The 19,735-nt window shown below is 40.9% G+C and overlaps 1 protein-coding gene and 1 pseudogene across 2 annotated transcripts in view; both read left to right on the top strand.

The window, feature by feature from the left end:
- The window catches only part of LOC149324230 (phosphatidylinositol 3-kinase catalytic subunit type 3), a 155,267-nt gene extending 149,902 nt beyond the window's left edge, over positions 1-5,365 (top strand). For both annotated transcript variants that reach the window (XM_089497916.1, XM_089497911.1), the window contains one exon: positions 4,717-5,365. In XM_089497916.1, coding sequence (XP_089354042.1) covers positions 4,717-4,731 — 15 coding nt within the window. In that variant the 3' untranslated portion in view covers positions 4,732-5,365. The remainder of the gene's footprint in view (positions 1-4,716) is intronic.
- A 757-nt stretch (positions 5,366-6,122) lies between these two features.
- Positions 6,123-12,626, top strand: LOC149324229 (2-amino-3-carboxymuconate-6-semialdehyde decarboxylase pseudogene; annotated as a pseudogene).
- The last annotated feature ends 7,109 nt before the right edge of the window (positions 12,627-19,735 follow it).

Raw genomic sequence — 19,735 nt, 5'->3', positions numbered from 1 at the left:
GAAATCAAGATATACTATATCCACAGCATTCCCTTCATCTACCAAGCTGGTAATTTTATCAAAGAAAGAGATTAGATTTGTCTGGCATGACTTGTTTCTCTGAAACCCATGTTGAGTTTTTCTGATTATGGAATGGCCATCTAGATGTTCACAGACTCTTTGTTTAATGATCTGCTCCAGAATCTTTCCTGGTATTGATGTCAGACTAACTGGACGATAATTGTTGGGATCCTCTTTTTTCCCCTTTTTGAAGATGGGGACAACGTTTGCCCTCCTCCAGTCTGCTGGGATTTCTCCTATTTACCTGGAGTTTTCAAATATGATTGCCAATGGCTCCGATATTACATTTGCCAGTTCTTTTAGTACCCCTGGATGTAGTTCATCTGGTCCTGGAGACTTAAATTCATTTAGATTAACAAGGTATTCCTCTACTATCTCCTTACTTATTCTGTGCTGAAATTCCCCTATTCTGTCCTCTGTGCCATTATCCTCAGGTTGAGCACCCTTTTCCTTTTCTGAGAAGACTGAGGCAAAGAAGGTGTTGAGTAATTCTGCCTTTTCTCTGTCCCCTGTTATCATTTAGCCATCCTCTCGACGCAGTGACCCTACCATTTCCTTCTTCTTACTTTTGCTGCGGACATATCCAAAAAAGCCCTTTTTGTTGTCTTTAACCTCTCTAGCAAGCCTGAGTTCATTCTGCGCTTTAGCTTTTCTGACTTTACCTCTACAAACACCTGCTATTTCTTTGAATTCCTTTTTTGTGATTTCCCCCTTTTTCCATTTCTTATACATGTTCTGTTTCAAACTTAGCTCGGTTGAAAGTTCCTTAGTCATCCATCTTGGTTTCTTGAGACACCTCCCATTTTTCTTTTTCACTGGAACTGTTTGAAATTGTGCCTTCAGTATCTCCCTTTTGAGAAAGTCCCATCCGTCCTGAACTCCTTTATCTTTTAGTACTTCTGACCATGGAATTGCCCTCAATACGTCTCTAAGTTTACTGAAATCCGCTCTCCTAAAATCTAGAATGTGTGTTTGACTATGCCTGGCTTCTCCTTTCCACTGTATTACAAACTCCAGGAGAACATGGTCACTTCCACCTAATGATACCACCACTTGCACCCCATTAACCAAGTCATCCTTGTTGGTTAGGATCAGATCTAAAATAGCTGACCCCCTTGTTGCCTCTTCCACCTTTTGGACAATGAAATTGTCTTCCAGGCAAGTGAGGAATTTGCTAGACCTTGAGGATTTGGCTGAGTTTGACTTCCAGCAAATATCAGGGTAGTTGAAGTCGCCCATCACTACTACATCTCTCCTTTCTGACTGTGTGGTCATCTGTTCTAGAAAGATATTATCCAATTCCTCAGTCTGACTTGGGGGTCTGTAGTAGACTCCCTCCATAACATCCTTGTTGTTTCCCTCCCCTTTAATTTTTATCCAGATGCTCTCCACCTGGCTTCCATGATTGATGTCCTGGATCTCTCCACTGGTGTAAATATCTCTGACATATAGTGCTATTCCTCCTCCTTCCCTGTTTGGCCTATTTCTCTTAAAAAGGTTATACCCCTCTATTTCCACATTCCAATCACGAGACTCATCCCACAAGGTTTCAGTGAGGCCTATTATATCATATTTGCTTTGTTGTACTAGGAGTTCGAGTTCATCTTGTCAGGGATGATGGGAGTTGTAGCTCTTCACCTCTGGCTCGAACTCACCACCTTGTTATGCACCGGCGCTGACCAGTTTTGGCCAGTGGTTAAAGCTTTGCTCTAAAGCAGCAGAGTTACAGAGAATAGGCTGAAGACCCTGACAAACTCTCCAAGCCTTCTCACTCTTGCTTCCACAGAAGTCTTCCCACTTCTTCAGGATCCAACTGGCTCTTGTATCTTCACCCAAGACACCAGACAACTCAGTAGTCTTATATAAAAGATCTACTTTATTCTACTATATACAGCTCCAAAACTATCCAATACAACAATACTCCACAACTACTACCCACAAAATACATTAGGATTCATAGCCATTATTATAGTCATTGGAAAATACCACCCACTGTTGTCTGTTTCCACCCAGTGGGCGTGTACATCCACTCTCATTGGTTCTCTTGTTTCTACCCAGAATTAATGATTTCATCATCTCAGCCTTGACCACTTAACAATTCTCAGGTGTGTTCAATTATCCACTTTGCATTTCTGTCCTTGGCATTTAGGACTTGCTAATTGCATTACCTTTTACACCTGTGTGGCTCCTAATTGCTTCTGCTGAGTCATCCTGACTCTCACATACATGTTTTATTTCTTTCACTGTATATCCCATGTTGCATTTTCCTTAACACATCTTGCTTATTTCCCATGCTCTGTGCATTAGTGTAGAGACATCCCAAACCGTGGGTCCCTTTTACTTGCTGCCTGTGCAAGTTTTTTTGCCTCCCACTGTTAGGTCCTTGCACTTTTCTTCTTGTTTCCTCTATGTCAGTTTGACTATTTTCGCCATCCCTTTCGCCTTCCTTAATATTGTCTCCCTTCCCCTCGGAACTCAGTTTAAAGCCCTCCTGATCATGTTCTTGAGACTGTTGGCAAAAACATTTCTTCCAACTTGCATGAGATGCAACCCGTCTGTTGCAAGAAGTCCCTCCTCATGGAACCGCAGCCCATGATCTAAGAATCCAAATACTTCTCGGCGGCACCATCTGCGGAGCCAGTTGTTCACATCCGCTATTTTCCTCTCCCTTCCTGGACCATGCCCTTCAACTGGCAGAAGAGAAAAGATGACAACCTGTACATCCATTCCTTTCAGCTTCCTACCAAGTGCCTCGTAATCCCTTTTGATGTCCTGAAGGCTGTGTCTTGCAGTATCATTAGTTCCCACATGGACCAAAAGGAAGGGGTATTGGTCAGTAGGCTTGACCAGTCTTGTCAGCCTCTCTGTCACATCACGGATCTTTGCACCTGGAAGACAACACACCTCTCGAGACATCTTGTCAGGCCTACAAATCACTGTACCCCTGTAGACCACCTTGAATCTCAATTTCATCAGATGCCAAGATGATTTTGTGTTATATGTTGCACCTCCCCATTATTGGACTGGGTAAACAAAACAACTGTGGTGTAATTCACTCCCCCCCCCCCTGCATTTTTGGGAATATAAAATGCAGCTATTTATATTCAGAACTGTCCATCCTTGTGCAAAATACTCAATGGTGGAGAACAATGGTAGAGAAAATGTAGGCATTGTTTATATTAACAAAGCTGAATGATGAATGGTGTACTAGATTTAAAAAAATGCTTAGCACCTAACTGTGGCCCAGCATCCCTTTTAGGCATCATTAAAATGATTCTATGTGCTAAAGTTGTTTGGTGACTTTGAGCAAGTTGTCTACATTTCCAATGTATTTTGTATTTTTTTCACATTCAAAAATGTTGGAAAATCTGTTGTTAACTACATTAAATTTGTTTTATCACTGTCACTCGTTCTTTTCAGATGAAGGGCATTTCTAAATCTGGTTTTGCCATTCCCTGATGAGCTGAGCCAAAACTGACTGAACCATAGTGTATAATACAAACTCAGAGTTGATTGTGTCTCTGGATTATTAGATTAGCCAGGGCTTCAAATGAGATGTGTATCCAAATTGTTCTTTCTATTGAGTTTTGCACGTGAACATAACATTGTAACATAATCCAGATTAAAAGTGTGCGAGAAGATCTTTGTGCTCTCTATTTTGAGAACAGAAGAAACCAAATGTCACATTGGGTTTCTTCTAACTGGGTGGTTTCTCAAGTATTGCTGCCTCTGTCTTACATCTGAGTGCTTTCTATTTGGTAACATAGTGGCTGAGAGATCAACAAGTCCAGTTTTATCGCAGTGAGAAATTCACTTCTGATTTTAAGCTGCTCTCTTTTATGCTGATCATCTACAATGTGCTGAGAGTAGTGACAGGCTGCTTTTAGAAATGTGCCAGAATTTGTTCATACTAATTTATATAGAATCATAAAGTTGGAAGGGGCTACAAGGATTATTCAATCCAACCCCCTGCCATACAAGATTACACAACTAAAGCACTCCCAAAAGAAGCCCATACAAGCTCTGTTTAAAAACCTCCAAAGAAAAAGAATTCACCACCCTCCAAGCTAGTTTATTCTACTTTCAAACAGTAAATAAATTATTTGTAATGTTTAGATGGCAAGCTTGTTTTCTGCTGCTTCAGAGATTAGGACATGGAGCAATGGATTCATACTACAGGAAAAGAAATCCCACCTCAACATTAAGAGGAGCCTCCTGAGAGTAAAAGTTGTTTGACATTGGAACACACTCCCTCAGAGTGTAGTGGAGTTACCTTCCTTGGAGTTCTTTAAGCAGAGGCTGGATGGCCATCTGTCAGGTTGCTTTAATTGTGGGTTCCAGCATGGAAGGGGGTTGGACTAGATGCCCTTTGAGGTATCTTCCAACTCTATGATTTTATGAATCTCCTATCTTCTAAATTAAGCTATTTTATATTAACAGCTGTATAAATTTTAGATCTCTTGGCCTTAGGACTTGTTCCAGGTTCTCTGTTCTTACCCAGTTATGAAGAGGGTGTAAACTGGGTCCTAAACCAGATTAACTATTTTTCTAGTATAGTCAATACTGGAAAGCAATGTAAAATAGCCTTTGACATACCAATAAGACTGAAGTCTCATTTTATGTCTGATTTGTTTTCTCTTTCTCTTTCTCATCCAGTACTGGAGAAAATGAGCACTGTCAAATTCTGAAGGCAAGAATTCATGTGTGTGGCTGTCTGTTATGCTTTATGGAATGGCACCCAGTGGGTTGTACTGCCTCTTTTAATAATTTAGAGAGTTACCCTCATCTGGGTTTTCATTAAAGCTAGGTCAAGAGTATGTTCCACTGTCCCAATATCTGAGCCACAACATTTGGAAAACAGAGTAACATCTACCAAAGGCCAAAAACAACAAGAAGACAAATGTCTTACAGTTTTCTAAGTATATCTGTACACTTGATGTTGCTGAAAAGCTGGAGCTTTTTGCTACACACAATTTCTGGAGGAGGATATTATAGACTTTCTGTGTTCACCTGTAGCAGAAGGAAAGCTCGCTGAAGCTTCATGGATTTGAGATTGAAATTTGACATGAGATTTGCATCTTGAATGGATTAATGTACAGGACTCAGGCCAACAGCCTTTTTAGAAGAAGCAATTGCATGATCCATTCTTTTGGAGAAAGATATCTCTAGCAAATGCTAGCCCATCAAAATTTCTCATTCCCTTTAAAATGCCTTGAAATGAGAAAGATTCAATGGCCCAGTCCTTTGGTTAAAAAACTAAATCAAACTGTGTATATTGACTTAATTGTCCAATTCTAATAAAATTATTTTGATGCATCCTTCAGTTCTCTTAATTTTGTTTACATTTATCTTTCTCAGCTCTATGGATTCTCAAGTATAATCCCCCCATTAGTCTATGTCCCAGGGTCATCTGCACTGCTCCCCATAATCTGGATTATTATGCAGCCCCAGGTTGACACAGTGCCAGCCAAACATGATCACACCAGCCACCATGTGTCACTGATACCCATAGAAATAAAATGTTGTTGCCCTGGTACAATTATGATAATTCCAGGCTGGTTCTTTTTACTGGTTTTTCATACTGTATTACCATTTTCTCCCAGTATACTTTATCAACACTGCATCGTCCCCACTGGCCTGTCCCCTTAATGTCACTGCTATTCCGCTTACCTTGCCAGCCAAGAAGCTCTCTGCAAGAGCTTTGCATTTGCCATCATGTCTCCTAAAATCAGAATGGGGTGTTCATACGATCAAGAAGGAGCAGGGCATACTGGAGGGATGGGTCAGCAAGGACAATGTGGTGGATAGGTAGACGTGTGGACAACAGTGTCACTTTCAACCCAGCCTGGTCCAGCCGTCTTCACATCTAATGCAGCCAAGTTCACTCCTACATTTCCTGGAAGCTCTGGAATGAACATTTTCTGTTAAACTGGATTAACAGCTTAAACAAGTGGACTCTGGATGTCTTCACACCACATATAGAGTGAGTCTGGTGGTTTTGGCCAATGTAGACAAGCCCCCAGGTGGAGAAATGTCTACACCATTATGTTGTTTTCTACAAGATGAAGAAGCCAGGTAATTTTCCCATGATTTACTTTATAGTACAGATGTTCCTCGTGGGGCAAATAGGAGATCAGAGAAGAAATTAATTTAAATTGTTATGTGTAAATAGTCATTTGAAAAGGGTTCATTATGGTGACAGTTCTTCTCACTCCTCCACATTAATTAACTGAAGCAAGGGAATGTTGCATTGCAGTACTAACAGAACATGAGCTCAAATGAACTGAACATTGTCAGGAAGTCGTCTGCTTTGGGGCTCATGTGGTGATATCATGTTCCATATGAGTGTGTATGTGAAATCTTTCTACTACCAACCCTTTTTCATCTTACCAGAATATCATGCTTTTGTGCCATCCGTGTTTTCTCCAGTGCTAAAAATGTTTTTTGAGGAAAGTAGAAACCATAAAATTAGATTGTTCTCCAGGGCTATATACAGCAAAATTGCTGTTTGCACCAGAAACATCCTCTGCAAAGAACTTAGTGTCTCAGAGGAGATTCTAACAATAAGAGAGGCATACATACACTCTTCTCCAACACACACACACTATTGAAAATATAAAATGTAATCAGAAGCCTAGAAGCTTCCTATGAACAAAACTTTTGCAACTGGGTATTTCATTAAGACTTTTCCCAACAATGATTACTTGGTTCTTTCTGTTCAAGACAAACAGTGGGTTTTGAATCATTTGGAGAATGACAAAGAAGAATCCAGTCGGTTTTGGTTTTAGGACCTTGGAGAGCAACCAAAAAAAATGATGGTGTTATTCTCACAGCTTTGGAATGAAGAAATATATAAGATAATCAATTTAAACACTATCCGGTCATATTTCTCTGAAGATGCCAGCCAGAGATGTCGGCGAAATGTAAGGAATAAACTCTTCTAGAACATGGCCACATGGCCTGAAAAACCCACAAAGAATACTACCCAGTCACCTACAGTTTGTAAGATCAGTACCATTTCAACCAATTTTGTGTGCCCAGTGTGGGTAAACTTTTTACTGAGGTAACCCTGTTTTGTGTGGGTAACCTGACCTCAGCTCATCAAATCAGTAATGGAAGCATTCCCTCAGGCCCTCAAGTTTGCAATATAAGTGTTCCTTGCTCTACGTTGTCTATGTGTCTTAAAGCTTTATGTGAAGGAGACTAGGGTGGGTTACATACCACCACTAACAACACACTCCGTGCGTGTTAGGGTTAGGAAGGGGCGTGTTAGGGTTAGGAAGAGTCGCCCCTTCCTAACCTGCCCTGGCCCCAACACGCGCGGAGCGCGTTGTAAATGGCGGCGCTCATCCACATGGGCGCCGCCATTTTGATGTCTTGGACACTGTGCATCCAGACGTGTCATGGCGGAAGTGACGCCACAAGGGTGCGCTCTGACCCTTGCGGCGCCACTTCCGCGTTTCGAAAAGGAGCGCCATTTCGGCGCTCCTTTTTCGCTGCGCTGGGAAGCCTCGCGGTCTGGCCGCTGGTGCTTCCCTACGCAGCGAATGGCGGCGGTGGCGGGAAAACAGCCTCTTGAGGGCCATTTGTAACCCGCCCATGTTTGCATCATCAATCTCTAAGTGGTGAGTGCTGGTGTCAGTGCAACTGACTAGGTGAGAGTATGAGAGAGATGGTGCACCACTTTCCTGCCCTATGGTACACCACATTGTCCCCTTTATTTTTTTATTTATTTTGTTCATCTACATCCCATCTTTTCCCCAATAATGTGGAAAACATGACCGATAACATGTTAAATGCAATAAAGTTTAAAACCATACAAAAACAAAGTGTGTGTGTGTGTGTGTGTGTGTGTGTGTATACTGTGTGTATATGGATTTCATAGGGTTTTCTTAGGAAAGGAATACTCAGGGGTGGTTTTGCCAGTTCTTTCCCCTGAAATAGGGCTGTAGCACATGTTATTTTGTTGGTGATGTCCCATCCAAGTACTAACCAAGGCTAACCCTGCTTAGTTTCCAAGATCAGATGGCATGTGATGCCTTTAGGGTATTTAGGCCCCTATAAAAAGTTGCTTAAATATAAATATAAAAATTACAACAGACCCTTAAAGAAATTATGGAGTTAAAACCATAATATTGATTATGTACAAAGAAAAGAGCACAGCACACCATTAAAAGCCCATTACAGTCAATTTCTAAAAGCTGGGCAGTGTTTTGGCAGAAGGAAAGCATGGAGGGGGGCATTATAACTCCCCTAGGAAGAGAGTTCCAAAGTCTAGGAGCAGTCTCCCATCTCTAGTTCCCACCAAATGAACTCAGAAGGTGGCTAGACAGAGATCTTTCCTGACGATCTTATGCTCTGGTGGATTCGTAAAGAGATATGGAGTGAACATTCAAATAGCCTGGATCCAAACTGTTGCAATCCTTCTCTCTGTCTTATACCTACTTGTTATATTCTCACTAACATAAAAAATGAAACTAAATATAACGCATTACTGAATGTGACCAAAAAGAACTGGCAAAACACCCCAGTGAGCATTACTTTACTTTTTCTTGGTTAGAACCACATTTTCTGTCTTGTTCTTTACTCCGGATTGGAGAGACCCGTTTGGAGATGTTCTCAGTCTCTTTTTGTTCCTAACAATGTGGCATTCTATTGAAAAGTGCAGAGGGAGTTAATTGTGTACCTCAGCCACATCCAAGCCATTCAAAAGTATGTTCCGTACCGCTAGCGTTTTGAGCAAGACAGATGGAGCTGTTGTCTGGAGCAAAATCAACTGCCCGTGGTATACCTGACACACGCTAGCAGACTGAGGGAATAGCGCCCTAGCATTGTCAGTTTATGATGTCTCCTGTATCATCGGTTCAGCTTGCATATGGAAGAATGACAAATCATTCCTTGCATCTCATATCAATTAAACAAAACAGGCATTTAAGATCTAATTTATGGTTAGATCTTATAGTTAGGAGAAATTTATTTTAACACTGTTTCATTGTATATTTCTATATTTTCTGCTTTGGTTAGCTACCTTGGCTTACATTCTAGGAGTTATAATTCAAAACAAGTAACTTTTCCAAGTTGTGTTGTTAACAGTGTGCTGGATTCAGTCAACACAAGGAGGAGTCTTATCTCAGGTTCAGTACCCACTCATCTGCAAGAGAACAATTTATAGAAGACAGCAGCATAACAAACAGCCAGCTTAAACTAAAGAAAGAACTGTGCCACCCCCAAACACTGAACTGCAACTCCCAGTATCTCTCACCATTGGTTATGGTGGCTAGGATTTGGAGGGAGCTGCAGTCCACCAAGGACTGAAGGGCATCACCATTTCCATGCCTGGCTAAAACTTCCCTTCTTTTTGCCTTTGTCCTAAAATAGCTCTTCTCTGCTCACTGCTGGATCGGTTGCTTTCAGCAAGAGAAGGGGGGGATTTCATTATGTAAATATCTGGGCATTGAATTCTTCTTATATTTCCTTAAATATAGGTAGAATTCTAGATCCAAGGTTTCAGAATACTGGCCCACTTAAAAAATAGACAATGAATGTAAGAAATGTCACTTGACCATCTTTGCAAACCTACCTACAGTGTAATTTTAATATGTAAGATTTTAGTTTCTTTTAATAAGACTTGAAATCAAAAGCTGTAGTATATTAAAATAACCAAGCACTATCCAGGCCTCTATATGAAACTATTCATGTGCCATCCTATTGAGTATTAGTGAAATCTCACAGGCATGCAGTGTCTTGACAGCAGCAAAAGAGGATGAAAAATGGGATTCCACTTCCAATTTCCATGCCAAAAAAATAAATAAATCTGTCTCTTCTGACATTCAACAAAATGCTATTCTATTTTCTTTCACACATATGTAGGTCATTTTTATCCCAGATAGAATATAACACAGTAACTTAACAGGTCTACTCTGCATATGTCTGTATGGGTTGACTCTCTCTTATCCAGAATGCTTGTGACCAGAAATATTTTGGATTTTGGATTTTTTAAATAGATAGATATAGATATAGATAAATATTGCATTTTAGAATACCTGTTTTTCAATAATGATGTGTTATCTTGCACATGAGACACAAGGCTAAACACAAAATTCGTTCATGTTTCACAGGCACCTTAAATACAGAGCCAGAAGGTAATTTTATACAATATTTTTAATGATTTTGTGCACGAAACACAAGTTTATGTACACTGAACTATCAGAAAGTAAAGATGTCACTATCTCAGCTACCCATGACATTTTTTTATTTTTTTATTTTTGGTTTTTGAAGTATTTCAGATTCCAGAATTCCAGATAAGAGATACTCAACCTGTAGCAAAAATTCAGGTAGAGTGAATTGGATTCATTGAGTCTCAGGCTGCATCTGCACTCCAGAAACAATGCATCTTGGCATGGCCTTGTCATGGTTCCATACTATGGAACCCTGAGATATGTAATTTGTTGTGGCACCAGAGCCCTCTGAAAAAGAAAGCTAAATGGTCTCACAGAATTTCAGATCCTTGAATTCCATAACATGGAGTCATGGCAGCTAAAATGGTGTTAAACTGCATTACTTCTGCAGTGTAGATACAGCTTTAGTCTTTCAGAATGGCAATGCTGGAGAGAGGGAGAGAGAGAGAGAGAGAGACCACCCTGCTCTTATTCTGGACTGTGGCATTTGGAAATTGACTTTAAGGGCATGAAGAATGCTCACCATTGGTGAACTGCTGATCAACACTGACCATCTCATCTTGGTGGAACACCACCTTGAGGATTGTCCAGCATCCTCAACAGAATTTTGCTGTGACACCAAAGGACCCATTCACACTTTAACGTTATGGAGCTATAATTCCACGTTAACTGGAATATATTGCTTAAATGCCCTACCCCAAACAGCCTGTCCCACAATTTCATAGGGTGCTGTCATGGCAGTTAAAGTAGAATAATAGTGCTATAATTTTGCAGTGTGAATTGGCTCCCTTGTTAAGTGGCAGTAGATGCAGTAGTAGCAGTTTTTCGTTCTTATGTCAATGAATGAAAAATCTGGTGTAGACTTTAACCCAAACTTTGAAGGAGCTATCAAAATGCTAAAATTATTTTGTAGGACATGGTTCACCATCTTGAACATCATGTTTAAAATTGAGGCTATATAACCCAGAAAGGTTGATTTTGACCATTAGATAAGTATGTATTGTTGTGTATTTTTAAATAGCCTAGGCCTATTACAGACTGCCAAAGTAAAGCTGCTTCAGATCTCTTTGGAGGTATGCTGTTTAAATACTGCATGCATCCTAAGAATTCGGAAGCTGCACCAAAGCTGCACTCCAGTGCTTAGGAATGGAGTGTGGCTTTGGTGTGACCTCCGGACTCTTAGGACCCATGCATCATTTAAATAGCATACCTCCAAAGAGACCCGAAGCAGCTTTATTTTGGCTGTCTGTAACAGGCCTTACTGTTTTAGAGTTATTTTAATGTTAAGTCATTATTTTATAATTTTGTTGCTTTCTGATTTTAGATTGTACGCTGTAGGCAGGTTTTTATCTATATCTTGTTTGATGGCTATGTAAAGTGCCATGTAAAACTTACAGTGCTATATAAATAAACTATAATAATAATAATAATAATAATAATAATAATAATAATAATTTTATTGGCATGGAAGACACAAGCCACCATTGTCAAGATGATAAAATGACTCTCTTTACCTACCCCCAGTTTATCCAAAGCATAATTTCAAAACTGAGCTGAAGACCATCCTGTTCAGAGAAGCATTCCCAGGCATTGCGTGATTATCATTTGCCATTTGGTGTTCCTTTTTGTTGCCTGTTTTACTGAGCCATTTCCTGTATTGCTATGTATTTTATATGTATTATCCTATTATTTCTTAGATTGTACGGCATAGGCAGGTTTACTCTTATCTATTTATTGTTTGTATGCACAGCGCTGTGCCAATCTACAGCGCTATATAAAAAAAGAATCATAGAATAATAGAATTGGAAGAGACTGCAAGGGCAATCCAGTCCAACCCCCTGCCATGCAGGAAATCCAAATCAAAGCATCCCCGACAGGTTCATTGGCCTTGGCACACTCCCCATGCAAGCTCCAGACCTGGCTGTGAAGGAAATGTATCGCTGTGTGAATGAACTTGGATTTCCTGGTGTCCAGATAGGATCTCATGTGAATGACTGGGACCTGAATGCCCCAGAGCTATTTCCAGTCTATGCTGCTGCTGAACAATTAAACTGCTGCCTCTTTGTGCATCCCTGGGATATGCAGACAGATGGAAGGATGTCCAAATACTGGTTTCCCTGGCTAATAGGCATGCCCTCAGAAACAACCATTGCTATTTGTTCAATGATTATGGGAGGGGTTTTTGAAATGTTCCCCAGACTGAGAGTTTACTTTGCCCATGGAGGTGGTTCTTTTCCTTACACACTTGAGTGTATTTCCCATGGATTCAACGTGTGACCTGACTTATGTGCAGTACATAATAATATTGATCCAAAGACATACCTTGGTTTGTTCTACACCGACTTACTTGTCCATGATGCATGTGCTTTGAAGCTACTGACAGAATAATAATAATAATAATTTCCTGTCTCTTTCCTCTGGGCAAAATTGTTGTCGCTTTTTGTCATGGTGCTAAGCACACCCACAGAAGAAGCAGAACAGCCCAACCAACAGTTTTATTTTTATGGGTTTAAACAACGTGGAAACAGAGATCTCTTTTTCCAGTACTGCACCTTTTGCAGAAAGGTGCAACAGGCACAAGAGCTTGCAAAAGGTCTGCCATCTCATGGAAGCTCATGTCAAAGGGAAAGAAAATGTGTCAAAAACATGAGAGATTTCTTCAGGGAAGAAACATTTGACAATGAACTTACAATTTTAGAACGTGATGTGGAAGCTGCTCTCAGAGCACTTAGGAGAAACAAATCACCAGGGACAGACTGTGTTTCAATAGAGCTGTTTCAAGCTATAGAGATAAAATCCATCCAAATTCCTTATTGTGTGTGTATGTGTGTGTGTATGCATGCAAGAACCGGTATATATATTGAATGTATATTGAATGCACACAATCTGTAGGCCATTGTTTTGTTCTCCATATTTGTTGACAGAATGAAGAGAGAAACGGGAAAATCTAATTCTTGAAAAGCTGCCAGAGAAGCCCGGGCTGGGTATGGGCTGCCTAATGCCCAGGCATGAGGCAGTATAGTAAGATTTGTCTCTTACAGTTAAAAAATGCATGTAACCCACGGCTGATTTCCCATGCAATAAGCTCCATTGTCCAACACTCAAACCATTATGCTATGACAGTCTCAATTAATCCTCTGTCATCCCCTTTTTTCAGTTTCTCTTAAAATATCCCAGTTTGTCTCTTCTCCTCCCATTTCCCCCCTTCATCCTCCACTTTCTTCAGTTGCTGCAAACTGAATTGTGCAAAATTAGTTTACACTCAATGGACATGTATGGAGAGCAGGGCAGGGGAGAGGAGGACTGGAATCTTGCCTTTCCTAGTAGGCTCCTGCAAAAGCAAACTGCTGCAGCTTCTCTTTTTCTCCTTCTTAATAACTTTTACCATCTTGAATAGTGGCTAGGACACTTGCATCCCAGTTTTTATCTGTAAAACATTGAAGTTATGGGATGCCAGTGTATGCTGTTCTTTGTGTCTTACAGTGTTCTAGCTGGCATATTTTAACCAGAATGTTTCTTAGCATTTTAGAACATGGCTTGGAATGTGTATCTTAGCATGAAAGCATTACAAGCTGAAAATATTTTTCTGTGCCTAGGCAGACTTTTTCTTCAGCATGCAGCCACTAAAAAGCCAATGCTATTCTAGGCTACATCAATAGAAGTATAGTATTGAGATCTAGGGAAGTCATAGTACAACTCTTTTCTGCTTTGGTCAGGACTCACCTGGAATTGTGTGTTCAGTTCTGGGGACCACAGTTCAAGAAGGATATTGGCAAGCTGGAGAGTGTCCAGAGGAGGGCAGCCAAAATGGTGAAAGGTCTGAAACTTTTTTAGGGAGCTGGGTATCTTTAGCTTGGGAATGAGAAGGTAAAATGATAGCTCTGTTTAAATATTTGAAGGGATGTCATATTGAGGATGGAGCAAGCTTGTTTACTGCTTCCCTAGAGACTAGGACAGAGAGCAGTGGATTCAAGCTACAAGAAAAGAGATTCCACCTCAACTCTGTGTTAGGACAAACCTCTGGATGGTAAGAGCTGTTCAGCAATGGAACACACTCTGCTGAAGTGTAGTGGAGCCTCTTTCTTTGGGATTTTTTAAACAGAGGCTGGATGGCCATCTAAGGGGGCTTTGATAGTGTATTCCTGCATGACAGAAGGGGGGTTGGATTGGATGGCCCTTGAGGGGTCTCTTCCAACTCTATGATTCTATGGCTCATCTTTATTTAGGCATTATGGTCACTTCCTGACCTTTTCTGTTCACCATGGCAGCAAGTTTTGTTTTACCAAGCTGCCTTCTTCCAGGCCACCAAGGTGAAAAACTGTCTTGATAAAAAACCAAAGCTGAGACTTTTTCAGGAATGCACCTCTGCACCCAAATCCATTTCACATCTATTAGACTAAGTAGTCTAGCCCAGTCAACCACTGGGCCAGCAAAGATGCCACAGAAAGGTTAAGGGATGCTCTGCCCTTGGCTGACCAGTGCTTCAAGGTGAAGATGCTGAGGAGGATGTAATTGCAATGGTTTCCATGGCTACTCACAGACGATGCTCAATGGAGGGATGCGACCCTGGACTGGAGGTAACTGCTGGAAAAGGATGTGATAACAATGATAGAGCAGTGGAGCAGAAGTGAGGGTAAATAGTGTCCAAAAGAGAGAAGAATTGAGTATGTACAAACAAAGGCACACCAATATGTGCTTCTCCTCCTCCTGCAAAATGGGCTGCATTAAGTGTGTGTGTGTGTGTGTGTGTGTGTGTGTGTGTGAACTCCATTTGTGGTATGTGGCGGAACCAGAGCTCTCTGACAGATGAGGCTAAATATCTCACAAAATTACAAATCCCATAATTCTATAGCATGGAGCCATGACAGCTAAAACAGTGTCAAACTGCATTAATTCTGCATTAAACTGACATTGTTGTGTTCTGTAAATACATTTTGTGTCATCAAGACCTCGAAACAATCAAAGGGGACCCAGATTTTAGCCAGGTTTAGGGAAGCATGAAAATGGGCTTGTGCATTTCAGGTCCATGAAATTCAGTGTTCAAATCCAGTCTTTTAAAAGTCCTTACATCAGCAGTATAGGTGATCGTTTCCTCAAATTAGTGATTCTGCTACCTAATATAGCAATATACAGAGATTCTCTGTCTCCTTGAATCTGAGGGAAGGGCTTGGTATCAGAGCAGAACATCTGTCATCCGTTCAGGAATCACTTCAGTGCTGTACCCAGCTGTACGATGCAAGCTAAATGAGGCAACACTGTAAAAGGTCAGTACATTGCAGAAGGTGTCATATCTTGTTCCTCAGTGGTTATGCCAGGTGTTCCATGTGACCAAATTAGCTAGAAGAGCTAATGCAAAATGATGCTTTCATTGGGAAGGTGAAAGAGGGAGGAAATAATTGAGTAGTCAATACTGTTCTGAAGACTAGAGACTGGTGGGGAATGAGTTATTATTTTAATGGCTTGACTTGCCTGAGAATTGCAACCTTGGCTGATGTGATTAGCTCAGCTGCTGTGATGTAACACAGAACCTTAAAAACCCTGGTCTTCTTGAGGGAAAATAACTGTCATTAGAGTCTACATTCCAATGTACATGGTCAGTCTCACAGCATCCTAGTGAAATGAAACATTACATACCTACATTACCCTGGCACTCATATCATCATATTAAGTGCATATTAAAGCACAAGGGCTGAGATCTTACTTTGGAATTGTACAGTATCCACTGGGATTTGGTTCCAGGATCCCTCATGGATACCAAAATCAATGGATGCTAATAATAATAATAATAATAATAATAATAATAATAATAATAATAATAATTTATAGCCCACCTCTCCCCAGAGGATCAGGGCGGATTACAATAAAAAATAAAACATAGCAAAATAATAACACAATCCCTAACCCACAATTTAAAATACAACAGCATAAAAATCAGTTATTAAAATTGCAATAAAAATTACATTAAAATTTAATCCCCATTACAATGAGGTGGTTTAAGGGAGAGTCAAGAAGGCATAGTTGTGGGACAGTGGAGAGGGCCCACGTATTAGTCTGGGAATGCCCATCGGAAGGGATCTGTCTTGATGGCTTTTTTAAAAGCCTCAAGAGATGTTATGTGATGGATCTCCTCTGGTAGATCATTCCAAAGTTTAGGACTGGCCGATGAGAAGGTCCTCTGGGTAACCGCAGCAAGTCTGGTCTTCTTAGTCTATAGTAAATTTGTCCCAGAGGACCTGAGTGTGCGAGGTGGATTGTATGGAAAGAGACATTCCTTTAATTAAGCTGGACCTAAGCCATGTAGGGTGTTAAAGGTGATTACTAACATCTTGTACTGTGCCCAGAAACTAATTGGCAGCCAGTGTAAAGATTTCAGAACTGGAGTATATGGTCACCACTTGATTTTCCGGCAACTAACCTGGCTGCCATGTTTTGGATTAACTGAAGTTTCTGAGTTAGGTACAAGGGTAGCCCCATGTAGAGCGCATTGCAGAAGTCCAATCAAGAGGTTATCGGAGTGTGTACTACTGTTTCTAGGTCACCCGGTGCCAGGTACGGTCGTAGTTGGTATAACAGCTGAAGCTGATGACAAGCGCTCCTGGCCATCGCATCTATCTGAGCTGTCAACTGAAGGGATGAGTCCAGGAGCATTCCCAAATGACAAACACAGTCCTTTAGAGGAAGTGTGACCCCGTCTAGGACCAGTGAAGATATCTCCATACCCAGTTTGGGGTTTCCTATAAGTACAGTGCACCCACGTTATACGCAGGTGCATTTTACGAGGCTTCCAGTATATGCTGGAAGCTGCGCCGAAAGGAAGGGAGTTGCGCACTGGAAGAAAACAATGGTGTGCACTCCTGTGGCATGTGCCCTGGTGGCCGCTGCTGCATTGTTGTGGGCACGAGCCCCATTCATTTGAATGGGGCTTATGAGCATCCATGTTTTTTCCTTTACATGGAGGGAGGGGTACGGAATGGATCCCCCGTGTAAGGGAAGGGACAACTGTACCTCCATCTTATCTGGATCCAATTTTAGTCTCATCCAGACCATTACCGCCTTAAGACATTCATTGAGAAGAAAGATGCCATTCTTAGTCACTGCTGCAGTATGAGATATAGAGAAATATACTTGGGTGTCATCAGCATACGGATAGCACTCCACCCCATGTCTCCAGATGATCTCGCCCAGTGGTATCATGTAAATGTTAAATAGCATTGGGGACATAATTGCTCCTTGAGGGATATCCGATTTGAGTTCCTTCTTGGTCAAATAACTGTCCCCAAGCATTACCATCTGGAACCTTCCTGAGAGGTAGGACCTGAACTACTGCAGCACAGTGCCCCCAATTCCTAACTCTCTCAGGATACCATGGTCAATGGTATCGAAGGCCGCTGAGAGGTCTAAGAGCACTTATAGGGTCACACTTCTCCTGTCCATGCCCTGACGGAGATCATCGACTAAGGCGACCATGGCAGTCTCAACTCCAAATCCTGTCCTAAACTCGGTTTGAAATGGATCTAGAAAATCGGCTCAAGCCCCAACTGCATAGCAAAATGGTGCCCCTTACATAAAATAGCAAAATCAAAGTTTCCTTTTTGGGATTTATATATTTTTCGAATATTTTCAAGCCATGGATACTTGAATCTATGGATAGAGAGAGCCAACTGTATAATGTAATAGCAACAGCAACAGCAATAGCAATAGCAAGTACATTTCTATACCGCTTATCAGCTGGGTACTCATTTTAGTGACCTATGGAAGGATGTAAGGCTGAGTGGACCCTTGAGCCCGGCCTGGGATTGAACTCACAACCTTGTGGCCATGAATGGCTGCAGTACCGGCATTTAACCAGTGTGCCACCAGTGTAAATTCCTGCACACAAAACTTACAGATTAATGCAAGCCATGTGTAGAATTGCAACTTTGCGTGACTGAGACAAACCTCCAAATTTGCAACCAAATGTACAACATTCATCTGTGTGCATCAATACACAGTGTGCAGATGTCTCCATGCACAATGTGCATTTGCAATCAGAATGGTGCCACATGTGCAACTTTTTTTTGCAAACCTGAACTGAATGTAGATAGTCCAACACAGGACAAATATGTCAAACCGCTTGCATAGGTGATCTTACACATGTGGCAGATAGCAACAGAATTCCATCCAAAGGTTTGTAAAGGGAGACAAAGAAGGGGCAATAAACCTGATGTTGTAGACCTAGACATAGTTAAATGATGATCCCAGTGACACTAAATTTCATTTTTGGGAGCCCAATTAGTCTTGTTCTTTTATAGCTGCCAATCCAGAGATTTTGTGCTTTTTGAGTCATCCATTTGTTTGCTTTCACAGGATAAGAACACATTTTGACAGCCTCCTCACCATTAGGCATTTCACCTGGAAATTCTACCAAAGATCATCTTGCCACAATTGCCTTCCTTCTTAAGTTATTGGAAGAGTCCAAAAGTGTTTTCCAGTAACAACAGTGACATTTTGAAAGCAAATAAGTTGAATAGAAATGTATTCTTTACCCCCAAAATCCATCAAAAAGAGAAGGGGTAGAGAGAGATTATTAATAATATTTATTTCTAGACATTGTCTTATAATATTAATTATTTCAGGAAAGCACAGCAAATTATATATGTAATTTGTAACTGTCAGAAATAGCAGGGGCAAACCAGAATGGCTTCTGAAAACAATAGCTTTTGTTTACATAAAATACTTGGATATTCTCTTTGAAGGTGGAATCAAATACTTTATCTGAACTGTCAGCATTATAGATGGGGTCTGTATATAGAGATTTGCATAGCTTTTATCAAACTGACACAACTTAACTGATCCAATGTTTCATTTTTTGCTTAATTTGGGAAGAAAGGTAATAATTCAGAAGTATTTGAAAAATGTGCTGCCTTTCACCAGTCTTAAACAGATCAGCTTTCTGATTTGTATTGGATGTTATTGAGATTTCATTGAAAGTTTTTTTATCCAGATATTAGCCTGCTTCTCTTCAATACTGTGCATGGATTTACCACCTGACTGGCATAAGACTTGCTTGGTTTACTTTCCATGTGGCCTTCAGGTTTGCTAGACTGCAAGTCCCATCAACACTGTTAAGGGGGTGTAAGAAACGGTCTTTTCAGCAATGGCACTCCAACTGTGGAATGATTTTGGAAGTCCAAGTGGCACCAAAACCTGGTGCCTGGTGTTCTATGAATGGACTAGTTTCTCCCTGACATGTTCGTTGATTTTTTTTTTTGCAAGAAACCTTAAAAAAATGTTCAGAGAAGAACATTGAAGAGCTAAACACACTGCCCCTTTGGAGCAGCCTGCTGCTGCACCTTCAGCGCCAGATCGAGGCTGTGGCAACTACATGCTGCAGCCCCGATGCAGCCTTTCCTTGATGCTAAAAGGAACAGCAAAATGCAGCTCCTTTCTGTGCTGAGGAAAAGGCTCCTTTGCCACCATGATGGCATTTTCTGGCACTCCTTTTGGTGCTGTGTCAT

Source organism: Sceloporus occidentalis, unplaced genomic scaffold, assembly GCF_023333645.1.
Source record: "Sceloporus occidentalis isolate IW3139 unplaced genomic scaffold, rSceOcc1.0.p SCAF_1, whole genome shotgun sequence".
Classification (NCBI taxonomy): domain Eukaryota; kingdom Metazoa; phylum Chordata; class Lepidosauria; order Squamata; family Phrynosomatidae; genus Sceloporus; species Sceloporus occidentalis.
This window is presented reverse-complemented; position numbering and strand designations above follow the sequence as displayed.